We start from the raw sequence: 21,856 nt of genomic DNA, 5'->3' as shown, positions 1-21,856 counted from the left end.
GTGGCAAATAAAAATATAAAATTATATCCGGCTTTTAAAATATTTTAGCGTGGGCCACCGACTCAAACCAGGATAAAATGTTACCATAGGGCAAAGAGAATTCCATAGGGGCCGCTGGGAGCCTCTGTAGCCTTTTGGTAAACATTGAATTGGCTCAACTCCTTTACAAGATGGGGTGGCATCCTACAATGAAAGTAAGCATGTGCAAATTCTTCTCTTATATATGTGACCTGAGGATACATGTGCCTGGGTCCATGAGGGTATAAAAGTAAGAGTGTCTTTGGCAGTAGGGTTTCTAATTATCCCTTATTGAACCCCCAAATTTCCATGGTTCAGTGGGTAAGGACTGACATGAAGATTGTTGTCAACCTCTTCAGAATGCTTATTAAATGTATTGAAATACACACGCACACGCGCGCGCGCGCGCACACACACACACACACACATGCAGAGAGGGAGTACCTGGAGGTGATGCAAAGGTAGCGCCCTGAGCAATCACTCCATGCAACAGATCTGGGTTAAGGGGGTTCATTTGGGGGAAAGTGAAGGAAGTGAGGACCCGGGGAAGGAGCAGGGACAGACAAGTGGACATGCAGTCAGACAGACTGACAGGACAGACAAGTGGACATGCAGTAAGGCAGACTGACAGGACAGACAAGTGGACATGCACTCAGACAGACTGACAGGACAGACAAGTGGACATGCGGTCAGGCAGACTGACAGGACAGACAAGTGGACATGCGGTCAGGCAGACTGACAGGACAGACAAGTGGACATGCGGTCAGGCAGACTGATAGGAGCAGAGCCATGAGGGCTGAGATGGGGGAACAGAGGGCAGAAGGGCGGGGAGCTGGCAGAACTGAACTACTTCATTAAGGACATGAGAGCAACAGAAGGAGGAAGATATCTTCATGGATGTCTTCCCATGGGAACTGGGAGGGAGGTGACATTTGGAACGAGGGGCCTACCTGTCTCTTGTAATGTGAAATATGGGCTCTTTCGGGTGTTTGCAGTATCTGTCAGCTGACTGTCAGTGAAGTGCTCTGTATGGGGTTTACTTCCCACTGACCTTAATAGACACACACTGTACACACACACACACACACACACACACCACGCACACACAACACACACACATGCATGCACTCATACACATACATACACATACACACAAATGCGCATGCATACCTGCACACATATTCATATACACATGCACAGACGCATACATACAAACGTGCACACATAAACATGCACACATGCATGCACACACACACATCTCTCACACATACACATATGCATGCACATATGCACTCATACATATGATGCACATATGCACTCATACACACAATCACACAAACACATGCACAGATATATATACATACAGGCAAGTATACATGCATGCATGCACACACATTCATGCAGACATATTCACACACACATTCATGTGCATACACATACATTTACATACACACATGCACACACATAATCTCTCTCTCTCTCTCTCTCTCTCTCTCACACACACACACACACACACACACACACACACACACTTTTCTGTCAAGGCTAAATGTTTCAAATGTTATGGTATTGTTTCATTACATTTCCCTGGCACTGCTACCTTGTACCTCCCAAAGCCTGTGTGTGAGGTCACCTGCCAGCGTCTCACTAGCTCTGGCTTCTGGCTGATTCAGGAGTGAAGTTGAAGGAAAGGTGGGGTGGTAAGTTCAACAGTAACCATGAAGAAGGGGAGTTGGAGTGGCTATGTATTCATCTGTATAAATCTATCCAAGGCAAGCTTTCTTCCCGATTCATGGTTGGCTTTAGAGCAAATCCAGTCATCTGTATTATCTAGTAATGAAGGTGCTGGGGGCTTAATTTTCACGAAATTCAGCTCAATTATTTGTTATCTCCAAGGGTGCCTCTCAGTATTTGTCTCCGTACATCCATGAATCCTATATTGTAATCCAATTTTTTGATTTAGAATTGAAGAAACAGTTTAATAAAGGCTTCATTTGAATATAATTAGCAAGATGTTTTTAACCCCACCCATTAGTAAGTGACTCAGTGGTAAGATGCTGCTTAGAAATACAGCAAAAACACTTCTATTGACAAAATCAAGGTTTCTGGGTATCATTTGGTATAATGTCTTTCTTTTTAAAAAATCACCATTGTCTGGAGCCACACAGACTTACTTGGGCAGCATCTATTTGTGGGACTGTTCAGTTTAACAAGTCTTTATTTAGCAACTCATTTTTCATCTTCTATTATATTAATCACAGAAAGTTGAATAGACTGCATTCTGTAGTCATCTTTTATGGCTGAATGGTGCATTTGGGCATGTGGTTGCGCATGCACAAGGCACAGGACAAGGAGCTCTCAGGCTACAGAAGCGTTAGTGAGCCCATCGGCCTGCCCCGTGTCCTCAGGGTCTTTCCATCAGTGTCTCTCATCTCCAGATCTTTCAAGTGATGCCAAACTGTGGAAAAACTTTCAGAAATGCATGACTGTCCCTTCCATCCTGTTGTGAATAAAACAGCCGAATCAAACAATGCAGGCTCTTTTGGAAGTCTCCCTTTCTTCCCAAGCTGCTGGCATCCTTACAATGAGTTATTAACCAAGGGAGATCACAGGACTGGGCGTTAAAGGATCTTAGATATGGTTTTAGTTTGGGACTACGTTCCGGCAGATGGTTGCATCTCTGTGACTGCAGAGCCCCATGTAGTGGCAAGGAGTGCATTAAACACCACAGGAAAGCAGAGCTAATCTTCTAGGCATAATGCCCAATAGGAAGACCCACCTAGTCACTGATAGTCATGTGGCTAAATTGTGGTTTATTCCTATGATGAAATGAGCAGGCCTGATTCCAATTGGCCCTCCATTTGCAATGACTATCATATTGCCAGCTGGCTTTGGCACATGTTTATCACTCAATTAAAATGGAAGAGGAAATAACATCCGTGTGGTGACACTTTGGTTCCTGTGGCAATGATGCAATAATACTTATGTCACATGAATTCTCCCAGCTGTTTTGCACTTCATTGTCAGGTGTCCATCCACTTGGGACTCCAGTAATGGCAAGACAGACGGGAAGTTAGGCAGTGTTGTGCTGAGTGCACAGGAGAAGGACCACAGGCTATTTCCTTCTCCTTCGCTGGCAATGCGGGAAAGCCTGCTTCTCAACAACTAACCTCCAGTACCTCATGGGTGGAAGCTTTCTAGTAGGGTTACCCCGTTAATCAGCTTAAACCAGACACACAACTTGTGATCATTTAAGATGCATTTCAAGAAAATGAGGTTGTTACACATCTGCGTTGTGTGCCTAGATGACCCTGTGGATGTGTAATGTTAAACACGTCCATTGCGTGTATTGCGGTGGCAGGTGTTGTGGAACCCATCTTGTCTTGACCTATGTGCAGCAGCTGTTTTCTTGCTCTCCTGGCCTCTGCAGGAGCATACATGGGCGTCTACCTTCACTCTGTCTCCTTTTCTCTAAAACGTGTGTGTAGCGAGGACTGTATTATCTGATCTCGGTTGGTTTTGAAACACAAAAAGTGGTGCGCAGCTTTGAATGTTTCTGTCACGACTTGCTGTCTTCATTCAAGTGCCTCAAAAAATTGTCCGAGGCCGGGATTCACTCTTACTAGCCCCATTCATTGACTGAAAACTGTTAGTGGCTGTTGGCTTGTGATCTTGGCCTTCTGAAGACCAGGAGTTAGTTATCCATTTTAATATAAAGATGTTCAATCTTTGCCTTTCTAAGCATGATTTTCAAGTTTTGTTTCTGAAACCATTAAAATTAACCCCACGATATTGTAATGGCTTTATGCTCTATTTTCTCATATGAATCCTGATTTTGATTGACCTTTTGTTAATTTTTAGTTCATCATAATGAACCTTTTTTTTTTTTTAATAGTAAAACATAGTTTACCCGGTCAGATTTTATAGATTTCTTTTTATGTCTGTTATGTGTCTTGCCTGCATGTATGCATTTGCTTCATGTTTGTACAGTGCTTGCAGAGGCTTAAAGGTTCTCATTTTCTCTAGGACTGGAGTTAGAGCAGTTCTGCGCTGTCTCGTGGGTGCTGGGAACTGAGCCCAGGCCCCTTACATGAACAGCAAGTGCTCTTAGCTGCTAAGTCATTTCTTCAACCCACAACTAGACTTGTTTTTTTTTTTTTTTAAAGAATTCAACTTTTTCCATGTTTACTTAAACTGCTACTTCCATAATATAGTTTAGACATTTTCAAGAATGTCAGATTTGCTCCATTGGTCCTGAAACCTTTATCATATTGTTTTAGTTACTTTAGTTTGACTTTATTTTTCCTTTAAAATGACTTATTGTTTATTGGAGTGTGTGTGTGTGTGTGTGTGTGTGCATATGCCAAAAACACATGTGGAGGTCAGAGAACACGACAGCCAGTTCTTTCTTTTGACTGTGTGTGTGGGTGTTAGGGATTAAACCCAGGCTTGCCGTCAAGCACCTTTATTTGCTGAGCCATCTTGCCAGCCCACAAAGATCAATTATCTCTTTAATCTTACTTTATAGCAGGATAACAGTTGCTAATTCTTCCTGTCTGGGGTTCTAGCATGAACTACTGCCTTTCATGTGGTTTTTTTTTTCTGCTTCCCTTTGACGAGCCTCTGTCCGCTCTTGTCTCTCTTACCTTTGGAGAATCCATGAGGTATACACGACACTCGGTGACACCCCTTCTTTTCCTACCTCTGCAATCAGTGTGGACTTTAGACAGGCCCGTGTCCGGATGGCAATTCCCGTATCGTCTATTTCCACGCACACACTTGGCATGTATACTTGGATCTAGTGGGCATCTCAACACCAGTCCATCCATCCATGGCTAAACTTCTGCCGCCTTTCCTAATTGTAGCCATTATTACCTTGACACATTCCACACCACAGCTTGTCTTCCAGTCTGACGCCTTCTTCAGTATGAACAGGCTGAATCTGGGGATGAACTTCACTCATCTTAAATCCACTGTACCTAGCACATGGCTGTCACTCAATAGCATTGTATTTATTTACTTGCCTTTGAGAAGGCAGGAAGAGAACAGATGACTGAATGAATGAGTAACCACATAGAGAAGGGAGTTTTAGACAGTTCCCTTGCTTACACTTAGGAGGTTTTAGTCCTGTTTCTGAATCGTGTTCACCATTCTGGATTAGTTGAAGCTATTCAAGGCTGTAGTGAGGTATGCAAGGACACAGGTGACTGTGTGTGCCACACCCAGCCAGCCACAGGGAGCCTACTTAGTGTCGGGGGGGAAAAAAAGCCAAAGACGCAAACGTTTTGTTTCTCTTTTATTGCAACCCATTGCAAGGTCAAAAGATTCACAGAAATATAGAAACTACAAACTGGGTGAATTTTCTTTATTCATTCAAAAGGACATTAAAGACAAAGGACCGGAATTTTCCACTACAGCAATATATTTCGTAGGCTTTATTCTGAAAATACTGTTGACATTTGGAGAGGATAAAAAGCCCTGCATTAAATGTGTTCATATGTATTTATGACAGTCTAAGCAAAAAAAAAAAAGAAAGAAAGAAAGAAAAAAAAGGACTATATTGCCCAGAAAAAAAGTATTTTAAGCCTCATTTCAAAGTATCTAACGAGAGCACATTCAACAACCTCCACAGGACCACGTGAGGTGATGCTTTCCTGGCTGCTGTTTTTAGATTAATGCTTTGAGGCTGGATATGATATTTCTACAAATGAACCGAGGTGGTTTTCCTGGCTGCTGTTGCGTCAGGGTTTCTGTATTAGTCAGCGTCTTAGATAATAAGTGCACCCCCCCACCCCCAAGCTAAAGCATTTTATAGTCCCGGGCTTTAGATTCAAAGAATGCAACGTCTAAAAAAACTCCATTGTATACTCTGAAACCGTTGACGACTAGACTGTAGTACTCCAAAGATTAGTACAACTTTGAACTGAAATTGTACTGTCTATATCAAGGACAGACTTCCCTTCTTTTGTCTTTGTGTAACTATTTAAAATATAGTGTGACATATATAAAAATTAAACTTCTGTTTATTCACTTAAGCTACTATTACTATACACACTGTCTTATAAATTAGTTTGGGGTTAAAAACCAGTTAAAACATTATGAAATAACATTTTTTAGTAGAGGAGAAATGGATATAAAATGATACAGTTCAATATATAAGAAGAAATGTCGTTTTCTAATGGTAAACAGCTTTTTCTTAAACAAATTTCATTTCCGTCAAATTAAATGAGCAACCCGTTTGGTTATGAAAAAGGTGCTCCTGGTACATGCTCAGTATGCTTTTTAACTGATTGGGATTAAAACAAAACAAAACAAAACAAAAATGCCACATCAGAAGCTTGTTGACGTACTCAAGGGAAACAAGCATTTTCTACAGAGAAGGCGTCGTCACACATATGTGACTGGTGTTCACATGGAAGCCTGCTTCTGCTTACCGCTTGTATCCCTTCAGCAGGGTTGGGATTTATAGGAAACAAACTCAGACCTCATTATAATTGTTAAAGACCAAAGACCACATACGGGGAGAATAAATAGCAAGTTCAAAAGTCAAGGTTTTGCTTCTCCTACTACGAAAGATAATCACTCTTTAGCTTAAAAAGGCTCCCTGCTGCCTAATTATAAATCCAGACACAGGAGAGGTCATCAGAGCCTGAGTCCCTGCAACGAATTAACTGTAGAGATGTGTGAAATCAAAACATATACTCATTTCCTGATAGGTACTGACATAAGTAAAAGCTGGTAATATTTAATTAAACTAAAATATGCATTTCTGGCAAGTGTAAACAGAATCTTAATGAACAGATTTTTCTAAATTCTCTCCTTAGCTCATACATTAGCTAACAGTAGATCTTTGCAGTAGTGTAAGAACTATTCAAAATTAAAACATGCATATATTCAAAAAACCTGTTCTAAATCCCAAAGCAAAGGAAAAAAAATACAATAGGAAGATTGTCTACGTACATCTCATTCATTAATCTTCTATCAATATAACTACCCCACCTCAGAATATATTTTCATAATTACCAAAATAATGAAATGATCTGTAAAATTTTTAAAATAACTGCACACCATTAATTACATTCGTGGCTTCAATGTGGATAATGCCAAGATTAGCCCCAAATGTCATTAAAATACATCTTGACCAGTAACTATCCACAAAGTGAAAGCTAACACAGTGTTAATGTAAAACCAACTAAAATATTTATTACTTAACAGAATGCATTTACAGAATAATGAATAATTAACTTTTGTGAGCTGGCCAGGGGCCTTCAGACTGTTGCCTCCATATACAAATTTACAGAAGGCTTTATTCAGTCTATTTCCGAAGTTACCTACATGACGGCGCGTTGTCCACCTGAGGGCACAGTAAGTCAGGCCTGACCACAGTGGATGGCATGTGCTCTTCATGACCCAGGAAGGTTCCTCTGTCAGGAAATAATTTACCAAGCAAGATCTTGACCTAGCATGTGTGCGTATGTGCATATGCATGCCAGTACATGAGAGTGGAACTGTAGGTGTGTATTCCGAGATTTTGAGGGGTTCGAGTCTCCAGGCTTCTAGTTAGCGCAACATCACTTCTGTTCTGGTCTTCTCTGAAGTGTACAATGCAGCTCGTTACAGAACAAAACCCTTTAGCAAGCATTTCCAAGATATCTCAGAACTTAGAAGCTTAAGATTATATGCCCAGTTTTTTGACTTGAGATTCCACAAAGTCTTTTTTTTTAGAGAAATAAACTTTTGAATTGAAAAGAATAAAACTAAAGAGGTCATGGTTTTCATAATCTTCTGTTTTAGGGAAAACAAGCCAGCTCACCTGGGGGTAAGTAAATGCACTTACGCTATGCAGTACGCAAACAAGACACAAATGGAACACTCGCGTACACGCACTGACAGGTGAGGACCCCCATCCAGCCCCCATTTCTCTGCTCTGCTGAATCGGCCTGAGTAGGCCCGGGCACGGGAGGAGAGTTAGGAGGTGGCGGCGGCAGCCATGTTGGGGGTCCAGCCCATCTGGTAGGCTCTCTCCAAGGTTCTCTTGCAGTCCTGCAGGACGGTGCTGAAGGTGATGTGAGGGTACTGCTGCACCAGCTGCTCCACTGTCACTTCATTGACCTGTGAGCAGAGAAGAGTCACTGTCAGACACGGGGGCCACCAACACTGTGCAGCCAGTGCTCACCGGACGCTGCAGGGACATGCAGGGGGCATGCAGCGGGACGAGGAACCGGCTCTCCCATTCCCTTTCCCCTTAGCAATGCGAACAAGGATTTGCTGCGCATGCGCATTTTCCCTCTGGGCTGACTTTCCTGATATTCCAGTACTACACTGCCCGTATGGATTTTGAATTAAACATGATGCCATGAAATCAAATGTACCTGCTAAACATAAATGACTAAATGACTGGGATTTGCCAAGATGGCAACAGTGCCACCAGTGCCCATTAAGAACACAGAGCACAGAGGAGGGAAGTAGTAAGAACACAGGAAACCCTTTTTAGGCTGAACACTGTACAATGTGTGTGTGTGTGTGTGTGTGTGTGTGTGTGTGTGTGTGTGTGTGTGCAATGTGTGTGTGTACAATGTGTGTGTGCGTGTACAATGTGTGTGTGTGTACAATGTGTGTGTACAATGTGTGTGTGTACAATGTGTGTGTGTACAATGTGTGTGTGTACAATGTGTGTGTACAATGTGTGTGTGTACAATGTGTGTGTATACAATGTGTGTGTGTGTGTGTATACAATGTGTGTGTGGGGGGGATGCACAGGAGTCTAGAAAGAAGTGCAAAGGAAAATGTTTATTTTCCTTTTCTTTCAATGTTAAGACATCGCAGACCTCAGGCCCCGTGTGAGAAGGGCTGAAATGATGCAAGGAATCAATAATTAAAACATACATGGCTGGCAGGTCAGGGATGGCCCCAGCAGACCTTAGCCATCAAAGAGTCCACCTTGATTCCCGATTAGACAAGGCAATCAGACAGGCCTAATTAAAACTAACACCTTTACAATTGCTGTGCTGTGAAGGGATTAATTTGTCAATTATTTTTAAGCTGACTGCAGTTCATATCACAGACGTAGACAGCTTCCTTCATCCTTTAGATAAATAAATGATTAACCTAAGAACCACAACTTATAGGTAGCTTTATTTAAAATCTTTATTGAACACTTGGGCATTTCCGGATGCATCAATATTTTATTTGTACTGTGTAAGCTATGCTGAGTTAAGGTTGAACAGAGGTATTTGTGGGAGACATTTTTGAGCGTCCCTCTTAGTGCTCATTTTTGAAAACCAACAGCACCACCATTTCAAAAAGAAACCAAAGAGACAAAAACAACCGGCACGCGTCTGGAAGGCCTTGCTGTGTGCTCGGGAAGCCTGCCTGTAAGGCTAATGACTGAGAAGTTTGGTGTCTGGGCTTCTCTCAATATGGGATTTGAAAGTTAGGCTGGCTGTTACTTTTGTTCAGTACTGAGAACAGCCATGGTCACATTGTACTGGTGACAGTTAAGGCTAAAGACAAGGTCTTGATAAATAACCAGGCCGACATCAAGTACACGATACAAAGACCTCCCAGGACCTGGATTATATGTATGTATATATATATATATATATATATATATATATATATATATATATATATATATATATATATATATGTATGTATATGGATTATATGCATGAACCACTGTGCCCAGTGGTCAAGAAATGTCTCCAGTTATGATGTGTTTGCTCAAATCTTTCCTTTCTCTACCCACCACCTCTTTCTTTCAAAATTAGGGTTGGACTCCTCAGCTATGGAAACAGGAGAAGGGGACTTATATTGTAGACTGGGTGCTGTGAGGCTCAGATGTGATCTTATGCCCAGCACTATCACTGACACAATGAGCCCTCTTAATGTCAGCTCTGGGCATTGCAACAAGTACTCAGTGGAAAGTTCCTGAGTGCCAGGGTCAACCAATGACTTAGGAGATACACCCATCCTCACAGTCCTCATCACTGCTTCCAGCTATGTCAGAGTGAGCCTCACAACAGTGCGCATTACGATGCTCATAGGAACACAGTCACAGCAAGAAGTGGTTTGCAGGACACGCTTGTCCTGCACGCTGCTCTTATAGATATGTAATGGTTGAGTTACGGAAAACACAAACCTTTCCCTAGATTCTACTGCCATCCATATGTAAATTATATTTATAAATTATAAATTAAATAATATTTGGATTGTCTTATGTTAAACTGGTTTTTAAGAACTGTTGTCTGGACTTGAGTTTCATTAAAAAAAAAAAATTCATGAATGAATTTGGTGTGGGATTACGACAGAATCTCCAGTAATTTCAGAAATGGAAATACTTCTGCCATTTTGAACTACAGATCTGTGTTTCTGTCTAGACATTTGTATTTATAGCAGAGACAATTATATAATCCAAGTATCTGTCAATTCTGAAAAATACTGAAGATGCTCTGGCCTGCAGGAGCAAATACTTAGCCAGACTCAATTCTCTCTGCCACAGGCTCACACACCTCAGCAGGGTAGAAACGTCCTTTCACCTTTTAAAAATGTTAAAATTATTTGTATTCCAAAGCATTGTTTTAAAATGAATTTCTAGAAGTTTGAGGCCAGCTTGGTTTACAGAGAGTTCCAAGACAGCCAAAGCTGCACAGAGAAACTGCCTCGATAAATCACAAATAAGCAAATAATAAAATTAATTTCTCTATGATTTCTAATCAGTAAGTATCTGATTTGCAGACCTATGTGGCTTATGTATATGCTCAGGATGATGTACCTCCCATATGATAAGAAGGACTGAGAACGGTTGGTGCTGGGAAAAGGCCTGTTCTACAAGGATTAAGATTTCGGCTGTCAGGGGACTGTGCTCCCCACACACTGCGACACATGTCTAGAAGACAGCGGAAGCGGCGTAGTCAGAGAGCCCACTGGGAAAGCAGAGCTAGTTCATGCAGTCCACGCTGCTTAGTGTGAAGGAACTACTAACTAAAAACAGACAAGAAGCAAGGGGCAGAACAACACACTCACACAGAGCACAGAGACTTGGGTCCCTTTTCTAACCCACAGGTAGGCAAGGACAAGGTTTTGTTGCATAGGGCTGACAGGCAATTTGTTTTGGAGAATCAATTTTTAAAAAGAACAAAAGAAAAAAAAGTGTGATAACTTTTCCAGAAAGAGATGTATAATTCACCTTAAGGAAACTCAATACATGAAGACATGGATTTATGAAGTATATAAATTAGGCAATAATTTTTCACATTAGCAAAACCTTTCATGGGAGGGTTAATTTATTTCATCAGCTCTCCTAATACACTTCCCTTGACTTAACAGAATTCAATTTATCTATTTCTTTTGCATAAAGTAAGGTACATCTGCATTTAGGAAGAGATGCCAGGGGAGTCCCCTGGCTTCCATGGGACATGGGTAAGAGCAAGTAACAGGCTGACTTTGTGCAGCTGCATATGGAAAGGTACTGTGGGCCACGGGAGAGAACACACACCTTCTAAGCAACCCTTTTGATAACCATGCACTGTAAATTCTGGAAAACAAAACAAAGGAGAACATGTAACTATCCCACTTAGACCTTTACTGGGGAACTGTTATATGGGGGAAGGTGGCGGGCATATGCTCACAACAGGGAAGGTTCTGTTTTTTACTTATAATGTCTCCTGGTGGTGCTAATGGTACATTTTATAGCCTGTTATGCTCACTGGCTTCTTCGAAGCACACATGATGCTCCCTTCTTTCTTTTTGTGCAGGCTCTAAAAGTGCTCTGGTGCCGTGGAGGAAGGAGTAAGACACCAGAAGAGACCAAATCATTTTTCAATCTTATGCAGATAAACACATGCCTGCAGAAATTTTGTCATGTGCCAGTTGACTTGTGAAGCACATTTTCTAACCTATAAAATGCATGTAATATAAATGGGGAAATAAAGGTGTTTTAAAGATAATCCCCCATGACATCTTTCTTTAAAATTCAATTTCCTTTTTTTTTTTTAAAACTGTCAATGGTAACCAGTCTACTTCACACGGGTTTGGGAAATGAGGCACCATCCTTAAAGAAAAACTCAGAAATGCTATTTGTGGAAATTACTATGATTAAGGGGGAAAAGCACATGCCCTAGGCTTTTAAAGAGTATACAAGAAAGATTAGATTTTATCGTTCTCTCTAAAGACAGCATAACCATGATTTACATTTTCAAAATTATTATAACTCTTTTTAAGGTAGTACAATTTGTCTGGTATTTTAATCTATTTTGAGTTAACATCTATTAGCACTTTTTGAAAATGTGAGGCAATTTGCTATGCTAATTAAGGTAAATCATACCATAGTTTCAGGATGTCGCTGCTGCTGCTGCTGCTGCTGCTGTTGCTGCTGCTGCCGCCACCGCCGAGGGCTGAGCTCAGAGCTCCACCACTCCGCTGTCGCCTTCCCTTCTATCCAGACCCTCACTGACACCATCACCAGAAAGCTCCTGACCCGTAAGAACCTAGCCTAGAGTTCGGCAATCCAAAACACTATTCAACTGTCCAAAAATACAAGATCCAATAAAATATGATGAAGAAAACATAACCGTTCTTTGTTTATGGAAAACCATTGTGCATGGTGCACACATGTGACAGCGTGAGCACGTGCTCAGGAGCGGCCAGACGAGGAGGCTGGGTGTCTATCACTCTCTGCCTTGCTCCCTTGAGTCACGGTTTCTCACTGAACAGGCCCTGCTCAGGTCACTTGCCCTGTTAGCCAGCTGGCCGGCCAGCGAGCTCCTGGTACCCACTTCTCTCCATCTCTCAGTGCTGGGTTTGCAGAGATGTGTATCCTGGATGCTGGTGACTTGAACTCAAGTCCTCATCCTTACGGAGATCATTCTCCCCAACCCGGAGTGATCTTCTCTCTGACGGAGAAAGCTCTGGTCCAGTATGAGATACCAACAGCAGCACATTACTTACACCCAGACTGCAGGCTGCCAGACAATAAGGGGTACTTCAGTCAGCTCTGCTTTCCCCTAACAGGCTCTGTCTGGCCGTCTCATTAACGATGTAGTAGCCTGTGGCACATGCTTACCACGCAGTACATATTCAGTGTGCATTTACTGGCTCGGGGAATACAGGAGTTACTCAGAGACTCTGTTCTGAATAAACAAAAAGGGAGCAGTGGGCACTGTGTTAAGTCCGTTACCTGCCTGTCCTTCACAATGGGGGCAGAACCTAAAGCCACGGCCTCATCTCAGTCCCGAAGCCCGTTAACAATTTTAAGTTCCCGCTCATCCTGATCCTTGGCTACTGTTGCTCTCTATCCGAAGCCGGCAGGTACTTCTCTGTAGGAACACTCTCTCGGGAGCTTCGTGACAGCGCAGTCCTATGGTGGCAGAGAAACTGCCTGGGCACAAGGCTGCCAGGCAGCCCTCTGAAATGTCTAACTTGTCACTGTGTTGAATGATGGCTGCCTCCTTCAACATCGGCTACACACGCTGCAAGGGGAGACAGGCTAACAATCTTGGGGACAAACACACTCCTACAACTTCATAAACCACAGTCAGGAGGTTTTAGAGTGTTGTTATCCTACTTAGGAGGGTGGGCTCCTAAGGCCTGATGGGAAGTCCGAACATTTCAAGACATTTAAGGGCTCTTCTGTGTCCCAGGGATTTGGTGGTAGAGTCCCGGCTCTAAGTGGTGCTACTGGTACCGGCTCCTTTTGGGGTGAGGGATGCTTCATAACTGACGTGGCTTCACCCTCTCTGGGGAAAGTGGAATAGAGCTGCTCATTGCTTTCCCTCTCTTCCTTTCTTTCCCTCTTTTCCTTTCTTCCCTCTCTTCCTTTCTTTCCCTCTCTTCCTTTCTTTCCCTCTCTTCCTTTCTTTCCCTCTTTTCCTTTCTTTCCCTCTCTTCCTTTCTTTCCCCCCTCCCTCCTTCCCTTCCCCCCCTCCTCTTTCTTTCTGGTCAGTTCCATTGTCCCTGTGTGGTGCTCGCGAAACTGGGAACATGCACAGTCCCAGGGCTGTGGAAGGCACCAAGTCTGATCTGTCCGCATGCCTGCTGCAGAGTAGAGTCCACGTGACAGGAGAGGGCACAGTAAGCTTTGTGAATTTTCCTTCGTTTTCCACGTAAGAGCAATGGTCAACCACGAGTCTAGCCTTGTTCCAGTGAGGACGGGAAGGACTGCTGCCGAGGAAGACACTGATGTGTGGCATGGCGGGGACCTACAGCTCACAGACTGAGTTAGCTAGTCATGGGAGCCAGGACTTGAACTCAGGCTGCCGATACACAGTACCCTGACACCTGGGCAACATAGTGTTGAGCAGGAACTGTCAGACTGGGGCTTAGCTACTGGTCTGCCTAGTAAAAGGCTTTCTAACATTCATTTCCTCACACTAAAAACAAAAATTCCAGACGGGGCATAAATGCATTGCCAGGTACTTGACAATCTCTTCCACAGGGCCCTTCTGTAGGAAGACAAATGACAAAGGATACCACTGGCCTGCTGTAGTGGTTTAGTGGTTGGCTAAGGGAATGGAACTATTAGGAGGTGTGGCCTTGTTAGAGGAAGTGTGTCTCTGTGGGGGTGGGCTTTGAGAGCTTCCTCCTAGCTGCCTGAGGGTGCCAGTTTTCTGTTTGCCTTCAGAAAAAGATGTAGAACTCTCAGCTCCTCCTGTACCGTGCAGCCTGGGTGCTGCAGTGTTCCCACCTTGATGCTAACGGACTGAACCTCTGAGCCTGTAAGCCAGCCCCAGTTAAATGCTGCTCATTATAAGAGTTGTCTCAGTCATGATGCCTCTTCACAGCAGTAAAGCCCTGCACCTGCAAAGACTATTGTGAAGCTTCGGTTTCAAGACACATGAAGCACGGTTCGGACAGGGTGAAGCTTGGGGCTCTGACAAGTTCCCTTCTGACAAAGGCAACCTGGGTCACGCCAGAACCAGCCTGGCTTTCTTTCCAGGGAAATGTTTTCTCCTGTTCCAGAGAGAGACCGGTCAGCAGGATTGACACGGGATGTGGCCCCTGCCCTCTCGGGGCGGATGGCACAGCAGGGAAGACTGGTAGTTACTGCAGCGACAGAAAAAGCTGAGAGGAATTTTCTAGAGAAATGCAAGTTGTCACAGAAGGAAGCCCACAGCAGGAACTCTGGTTGGGAAGTGCCTCCCCAAAGAAGGGTGTTTAGCGTGGACTTCAAAAGGAAGGTGTCAGGCAACGTGTCACACGCAGTTATGTGTACAAACTGTGCAGATAAGGAAGGAAGCCGGCCCAAGAGTTATTATAATAGAACAGCCAGTTTTCTGCTTTGTAAATTGTGGTGTGCCTCTTGTTGCAAATAGCTCTGCTCTGAGAGGGTGAAAGGTAAAGAGGAGAGAGGTCCCTCTGCGTTTGGCAAGTGCTCAGGTGGCTCTGTGGAGTGCTTCAGAACAGCATGCTCTGAGTCCTAAGTCAGGACTACCATCCTGATGCTGCTCTGTCACTTTTCAGAGTCCCTGGGCAATGTCACTCAATGCTAACAGCCCTAGAGGCTAACTCCAGGCTGCCCAGAGGCAGAGTGTTGTCACTGGGGCAACAGATCCTGGAGTCTGCTTCAGCTTTCTGGATCTCTGGAAAGTATACTCGATATCCACAGTATTCACTGGGTGCCAGCAAAGTCTCTCAAACACACTCACCCAAGTGCTGTGGCTGGTTCCCACAGGCTCCGAGATGGACACATACTGAAAGTGGTGAATAGTTATGGGATGCTGACTGCCACTCAAAATTCCTTCATGTGATGTGATGGGTCACCGGTGTGCAGGTGAGATTTAAGTAGGATAACAAGATACTGTCGCCCCTGGTGCTAGCGGGAGAACCAGGACACGCCAGGCACCTCGGGAAGTGATCTGTGGTGGAGCTTTACCATTAGCTGTCGCAGAGACTGAAACGCCAGCTGAGGGTTGATGTTCCTGGGATCTGCCACAGCTAACAACACGTGTCAGTTGCCTATAGAACCACACAGGTCTTGATGAATCTATTTCCCTTTGTCTGCAGCAGGATTCTTCGTGTGGTTGTTTTCACTGACAAGCCGTGGTTTGCGATGGTCTCCCCATGGGCAGAGCAGGAAACCAGGAATTCGATACCATTTGTATTGTACGTCTTTTGTTCAGCAGTAAGGCAAGTCATATAGCCCTGCTCCCTACCTCTGTTAGATAAACAGCTTCCTCTTTCTCATTTTGTCTAAGGCTTCTGCCGAGAGCCCCCCAGTGATGCATATGCAATAATGCATGACGCATGCTTCCTGACGTGGGAGAACTAACCCGTGTCTGCCATCAGGAACAGACAAGAACACAGTGGTTGCCATCCTGACTGCTTATCAGGAAAGTGGGAAATCCCTTTAAAACTCTGGTGCCCAGGCCGTCTCCCAGGCAACTGTCTCAGTCTTTGTGAGGGATCAATATTTGGAAGCTCTCAGGAGATTCGGATACATGGCACAGGGTGAGAGGGAGCAGCTGATCCCTGCCGCTGGCACCTGAAGGCAAGAAATCAAAGCAACAGGTACCAACCCCTTCCAGCGACACCCTCCCTGCTGTCCTGACTGTGGGAGCAGGAGAACCTGCTCCTGAGGCTATAGCCATCTTCTTCCTAGCTTCAGGTCTCTAACTCGGCTTCAATGACTTTCCCAGAAGCTAATGGCAAGTAAGGAAACAGAGAGCCCGGAAATCCAGTCCTCATTCGGGCTTAGTGCTTCCTCAAGGAACGACACGGGGTGTTGGAGAAGCCACCTGAGACCGCTGAGTACATCTGTGTATCACATTGGCATCTTCAATGCCACCCGCTCATCATGGCGACAGTTGATTAGGGAGCCCATGTGAGACAGTACACTTGTGTCTGGGAGACACAGACAAAACTTGGGTCCTTTCTATCTTAAGACTGTAAACTGTACGTGCAGGAGAAAGGGGAAGGGGAGAGGGAATGGAGGGAGGGTATGGGAGGACAGAGGGGGGGTGGGGGGGGAACAAAGAGAGATAAGGAGAAAGAGAGAACACTAACAGAGCCCCGAGTAACACTAACACACACACACACACACACACACACACACACACACACACCCCTCATCTATAAGTCCTGAAGCATGGAAGGAAACAAGAGACGGAGACTGCAATGACCTGGACAGAGCAGCCTTGGAAATCCAGTCAACTTTGCCAAATGCAGTCCTTCCATTTTAGAACTGGCAACGATTGGAAGTGCTATGCTCTGTCAATATCACGACAGACCTGGCTTCACGCTCTCTTCCGTGAGATGCAGGCTGCCTGTTAACACTAGCACCTGCTTCTATTCACTTGAATTAGCACAGTGAGCAAGCGGTGAAGAGCCCGGGAGAGGGGATCACAGAACCGCCAGCAGTGGTAAGTGAGAATTGGGGCTCGCTAGCCTGAAGCCTCTAATTAGAGAGGAGTGTGACAGAGAGCCCAATAGCCCGACCGCCAGAGAAGAAGTTAGTGACATTTTCATTCCCAGGATCAGCACGCAGTCTCCCACCAGGAAGGCTGTTTCAAGCTGGGTGCAAACTTTGGGTCCAGTCTTTCAGGCGTGATCGAGGGCTTGATCCGCTGCTCAGAGGTGTGAGTCTACGCGTGCAGCATACACGAAAACCAGAACATGCATGCATGATGCTGGGAGAGCTAGTCACCCAGAGGAATCATCTGTGGGTTCCCAGCACCCCAGCAAAATAGCAGCCGCCTGAAAGCCCTGGGCCCTGACAGGGTAATTAATGTGGCTGCAGTGGTGAGTGCGACGTGCTTGTGGAGCCCTTCCTAGAGTTAGGCTGGGAACATAATCGAAGGGGAAACCTCTTCGCTATAGAAAAAGTTTGGTTTCTTGCTTCTGCCTCAGTTCTCAGTATGCATTTTCATACACAGAGGATCAGGACTCAGCGATGAGGAAAGGCAGGCACCCGAGGAAAAGTCACCCTGTAGATTAAAACCAGAAGCAGAACTGAACAGAAACCAGAGCCCTCAGGGGCCTATCAAGGGGCTCAAGGGCAACACCGTGGCAGGTGCCTGAACTCTGCGGGACTGTCTTTCAGCAGCTGTCCCAGAATTCCCTGGCTACAGGAAACGGGTGTTAGACCTAAGACAGCACCTTTCTTATTATTTCCTTATTTTCTTATTAAAGGAAAGTTATTTATTTCCTTCAGTCTAGATGTTTTCCCCCCAAGCTACCCAATGGTTAAGAGGCAGTGGATTCTAAGTGTTTTTAAACTTGTTAGTTATAGAGTATGTTTGTAAGCTAAATCACGGGAATTTCAAATATGTACAGCAACAAAGAGATGAAGAGAACACAGGTGACAAACAAGATAATCCGCCCGCCCACCCACTAACTGACACGTGTGTGCAGTGAGTCTGTTTCATCTGACCCTGTTGTATGTAGGTCCTGGTTTAAAAAGCATAGACCTTTCAGTAATGAGGAAGGAAGCCAGCATGCTACGTCAGCACGTGAGTGCCGCGGCGTTATAGAACTCTCCTTTTCTGTAAACCTGGGAATGGAGACACTGTGGGACAGGAAGGGGAGAGAAGGAGGTGGAAGGCTTAGCAGAGTGGCGATGGGGAAGAGAGCCAAAGGAGGACTCACAGACAGGGGAGTTGCTGTCCTCTGAGTGCAGCTGTCGGGAGATGGGTAAGCTGGGGACAGGGCAGTGGCCAGTGTGTTTGGAGACACTACAGTAGAGCCATGGGGAGCGGAAAGTCAGAAAGTCTCAGGCAAAGAGAAGGCCAGGGACCCTTCCTAGAGAACCCCTTCTGGAGGTTTGACACCAGGGCGCCAGAGGACAAGGACTGGGGGGGGGGGGTAAGAGAGGGAGGGGGGAGCAACAGCTAGACAGCTGCTTGAGCCATGGACTCACTGAGGATGTCCTCTGAAGACAAGCCAACAAGCAGCCACACAATAGCCCCGGCACAGTACTCAAGTTGGCACTCTTCTTCAGGAGCTGTAAGCTTCACAGCTAGGAACTCTTCCTTTATGGCTTTTCCCACCACAGCGACACACTATAGAGTGAACACTATACAGACATTTGCTGAACACTGAATGATAGAATTACAAGGAGAAAGACCATGCTCTCTGAAAACCGTATGAACAGCAGAAACAAGACTCGCAGGGCTTACAGCGGGGTAGGAGCAGGAGTTCACCCCTGGACATCCTGGTAGGCTGGCTTATTTCCTTTCAACTGCAGGAGACCTCTGTCTCACAGACCGCGGAAGCCAGACCTGTCTGTGCTTGGGCATGTGCTAGAGAACTGCAGTTTCCCTTTCTACAAGCAAATATAAAAACCCAGCCCTAGAGCCTCATCCTTTCATATTATTACTGAAGCCAAATCGAAGTTTCAAGGTGAATATTGACCGAGAAGCAATGACACTCTGGGGTGCTTTCAGGCAAACTCAACACAGCCCTTCTATTGACCCTAACGCATTTGGGGGGAGCTGTAGGCTCTCTTCCTCATGCCTTCCCCTAACAGAGGTGAGCACCATACAAGCAGCTATCCCAGCACACATTAGCAGCTTCCTCCAGACACGCATCCTCCCCAGGAAGCAAGCCCCAGCCTTTCTCGTGATCTGCAGGTCCGCCCTGACCAACAAAGCTTCTGGGCCTGCCAGGGCAGGTGACGAGTGCGTCGGGTGAAAGGTTGCAAAGGTAGGTGTGCACACATGAATAAGAGCAGCAGTGGGGACAGAAGCCAGCATGTACTGAGTGCTTATAGCGAACCTGACTTTGGGCTCAGTTTCTGTCACCGTTGTAATGATCCTGTGGGCACATGTTAATATCCTCGTCTTTCCAATCACTGCCATGTGACTCCAAGGCTTGAGAGTAAGTTCTGAAAGGCCCCAGAGGTGGCACATGGACAGGAGTCATCGTTCGTGGCATGGTGTTTACCAGTTCTACCTGTCCCAAAAAGCACCACACCAGTGGGACAGGAGAGTGAGCAGCTACGTGAGGCGTTGTGGGTACATAGGGTGGGAAGAAACAGAGACGGAAACAGCTGACCTAGAGGATGCTGAGAGGAGCCTCGGAATTTCAGCCGCTGGGGCTTCTCCCTGTTCGATTCCCAGGGATGACCAGGAGAGGGATGCCAAATGTGCTGTAAAGTGCTCCTATCTGAAAATCACCTGTGGAACCGTCTCATCAGCAAAAGAAGAGGAGATGCTGACGCGTCAAGCAAAGGCAGGAGCTCAGAGCTCGGAGCCCCACCACCTCACACTGCCCCTACCTTTGGGCACACAAGGCTGTGCACTGTCTGGGTAGTGACAGGTCTCTGAAGACAGAGGTTACACGATTTAGGTCGGCCAGACCACTCCTGCCTTCACAGAACAGAAAGCAATTTTTTTTTCAATGTATTTTCTTCAACGGGGCATTAATTTTTTAAATTTTTAAATTTTGGCTAAGGGCGGTCTGAAAACAGCTGTGCATTCGTGGGGGGAGAAGGAGGCCCCGCAGGTACGCACTTTGTTACATGGCTGAATTGCTACCAAAACAGTCCTGGACACAGTGCCCCACAAATTATTTTTCCCTTAAACTGATTTTTCCAGTTAGTTCTGTGTATTAGTTACACAGCCGTCTGTTATTTCCCCCACAGGGCTTTCCTGCTTACAATTCCTAAACTAGCTACTAAAACCCCATTTTTTTTCCACAGAAATATTTTGGTTGTTGAGGCTTTCTCTTACCATAATTACTTTCTGAGAAAAGCAGTTCAGTGGTCAAATTTTCCTGAATATTTTTACATTAAATTGGGCACATGGAACTTGGCCCTGGACATCTTGAGGCTATAAAGCAGACTTCTGCCTGACTGGTTTCCATCACTTGTTTTCTGTATTAGCCATCTATTTGCCATTTAAACAAAAGGAATTCTACGTGAGAACCAGACTTTCTTGTATCCTAGAGAATACATTATAGCCATCCACCTTTACTAAAATAAATGATTTTACTCTAAGAATTTCAAAAACAGTGGCACATGAAAACGAAGGTCTTGGGAAGTAAATTTTTTTAAGAAATGAATTCATTTGATTATTTTCATGCTGTGGACCAATAACAGTCAGCCTCCACTGGGCCACTGGCCTGAAGGCAGCTGGGTAATCAATGGGATCCCATAAAGGCGGCTCTGCACCCCCAGCGCTCTCTCTGATCTTTTCTGGGTGGACTCTTCACGCCTGTGTAATTCTAATTTATGTCAACTAGAAATCAAAGAAATTCCAGGAGGCTTTGGTCATAGGACTTCGGTGTGGACCTTTCACAACCTATTTATGTCTACTCCTTGAGTACAAGGGCTGGCGGAGGCTTCCAGACACCGCCACTGCCCAAGGAGAAGGAGGCGACAGAAGGAGCTACCTGCTTGATGCCGGGAGGGGAGGGGAGGGGCCTCAAGAATAAAGTGGGATACATTTCCTCCTAGTTTATAACTCTGCGGGAACAGAAGAACTAAGCATTTTAAGCAGAAGCTTTGCCAAGAGTGGCTCCCTCAATAACGCTCTTTAATGATACCCCAGACGCTGGCATTTTCAAATCAAATGAACAGTGTGTAAAATTAGTTCTGCATGAAGTTAGAAAAAAAAAGAAAAAAAAAGAAAGTGAAAGGGAGCTTTTAAAAGCTCCAGCATTTCTACATCCAACTGCTTCTCACAAGGGTTTGGCATTTGAGAATTGCTACGTTTATGATGATATTCACTGCTCATAATTCAAGCCTGTGTCTCCAAACTTCGGTATTAGCACAGACTGCAGAGGTTTCCCAGACCAGCCAAGCTGCCTCTGGCAAGGTCTCCTTTTCCAGCCAATGCCATTCCATGGCGCACCCCACTTCTCATCAACCTTGTTACCCTGAACCTTTTATATTAACCTTCAA

The 21,856-nt window shown here is 44.9% G+C and overlaps 1 protein-coding gene across 1 annotated transcript in view; it reads right to left on the bottom strand.

The window, feature by feature from the left end:
- Positions 1-5,704: 5,704 nt before the first annotated feature.
- Positions 5,705-21,856, bottom strand: part of Fbxl17 (F-box and leucine rich repeat protein 17) — a 439,437-nt gene continuing 423,285 nt past the window's right edge. Inside the window, exon 9 of the mRNA XM_052193248.1 lies at positions 5,705-8,130. Within this exon, the coding sequence (XP_052049208.1) occupies positions 7,987-8,130 (144 nt within the window). The 3' untranslated portion in view covers positions 5,705-7,986. The remainder of the gene's footprint in view (positions 8,131-21,856) is intronic.

This window comes from Apodemus sylvaticus, chromosome 9, assembly GCF_947179515.1.
Source record: "Apodemus sylvaticus chromosome 9, mApoSyl1.1, whole genome shotgun sequence".
Taxonomy (NCBI): domain Eukaryota; kingdom Metazoa; phylum Chordata; class Mammalia; order Rodentia; family Muridae; genus Apodemus; species Apodemus sylvaticus.
The sequence above is the reverse complement of the archived record's forward strand: the minus strand, read 5'-3'. Positions and strand labels throughout refer to the sequence as shown.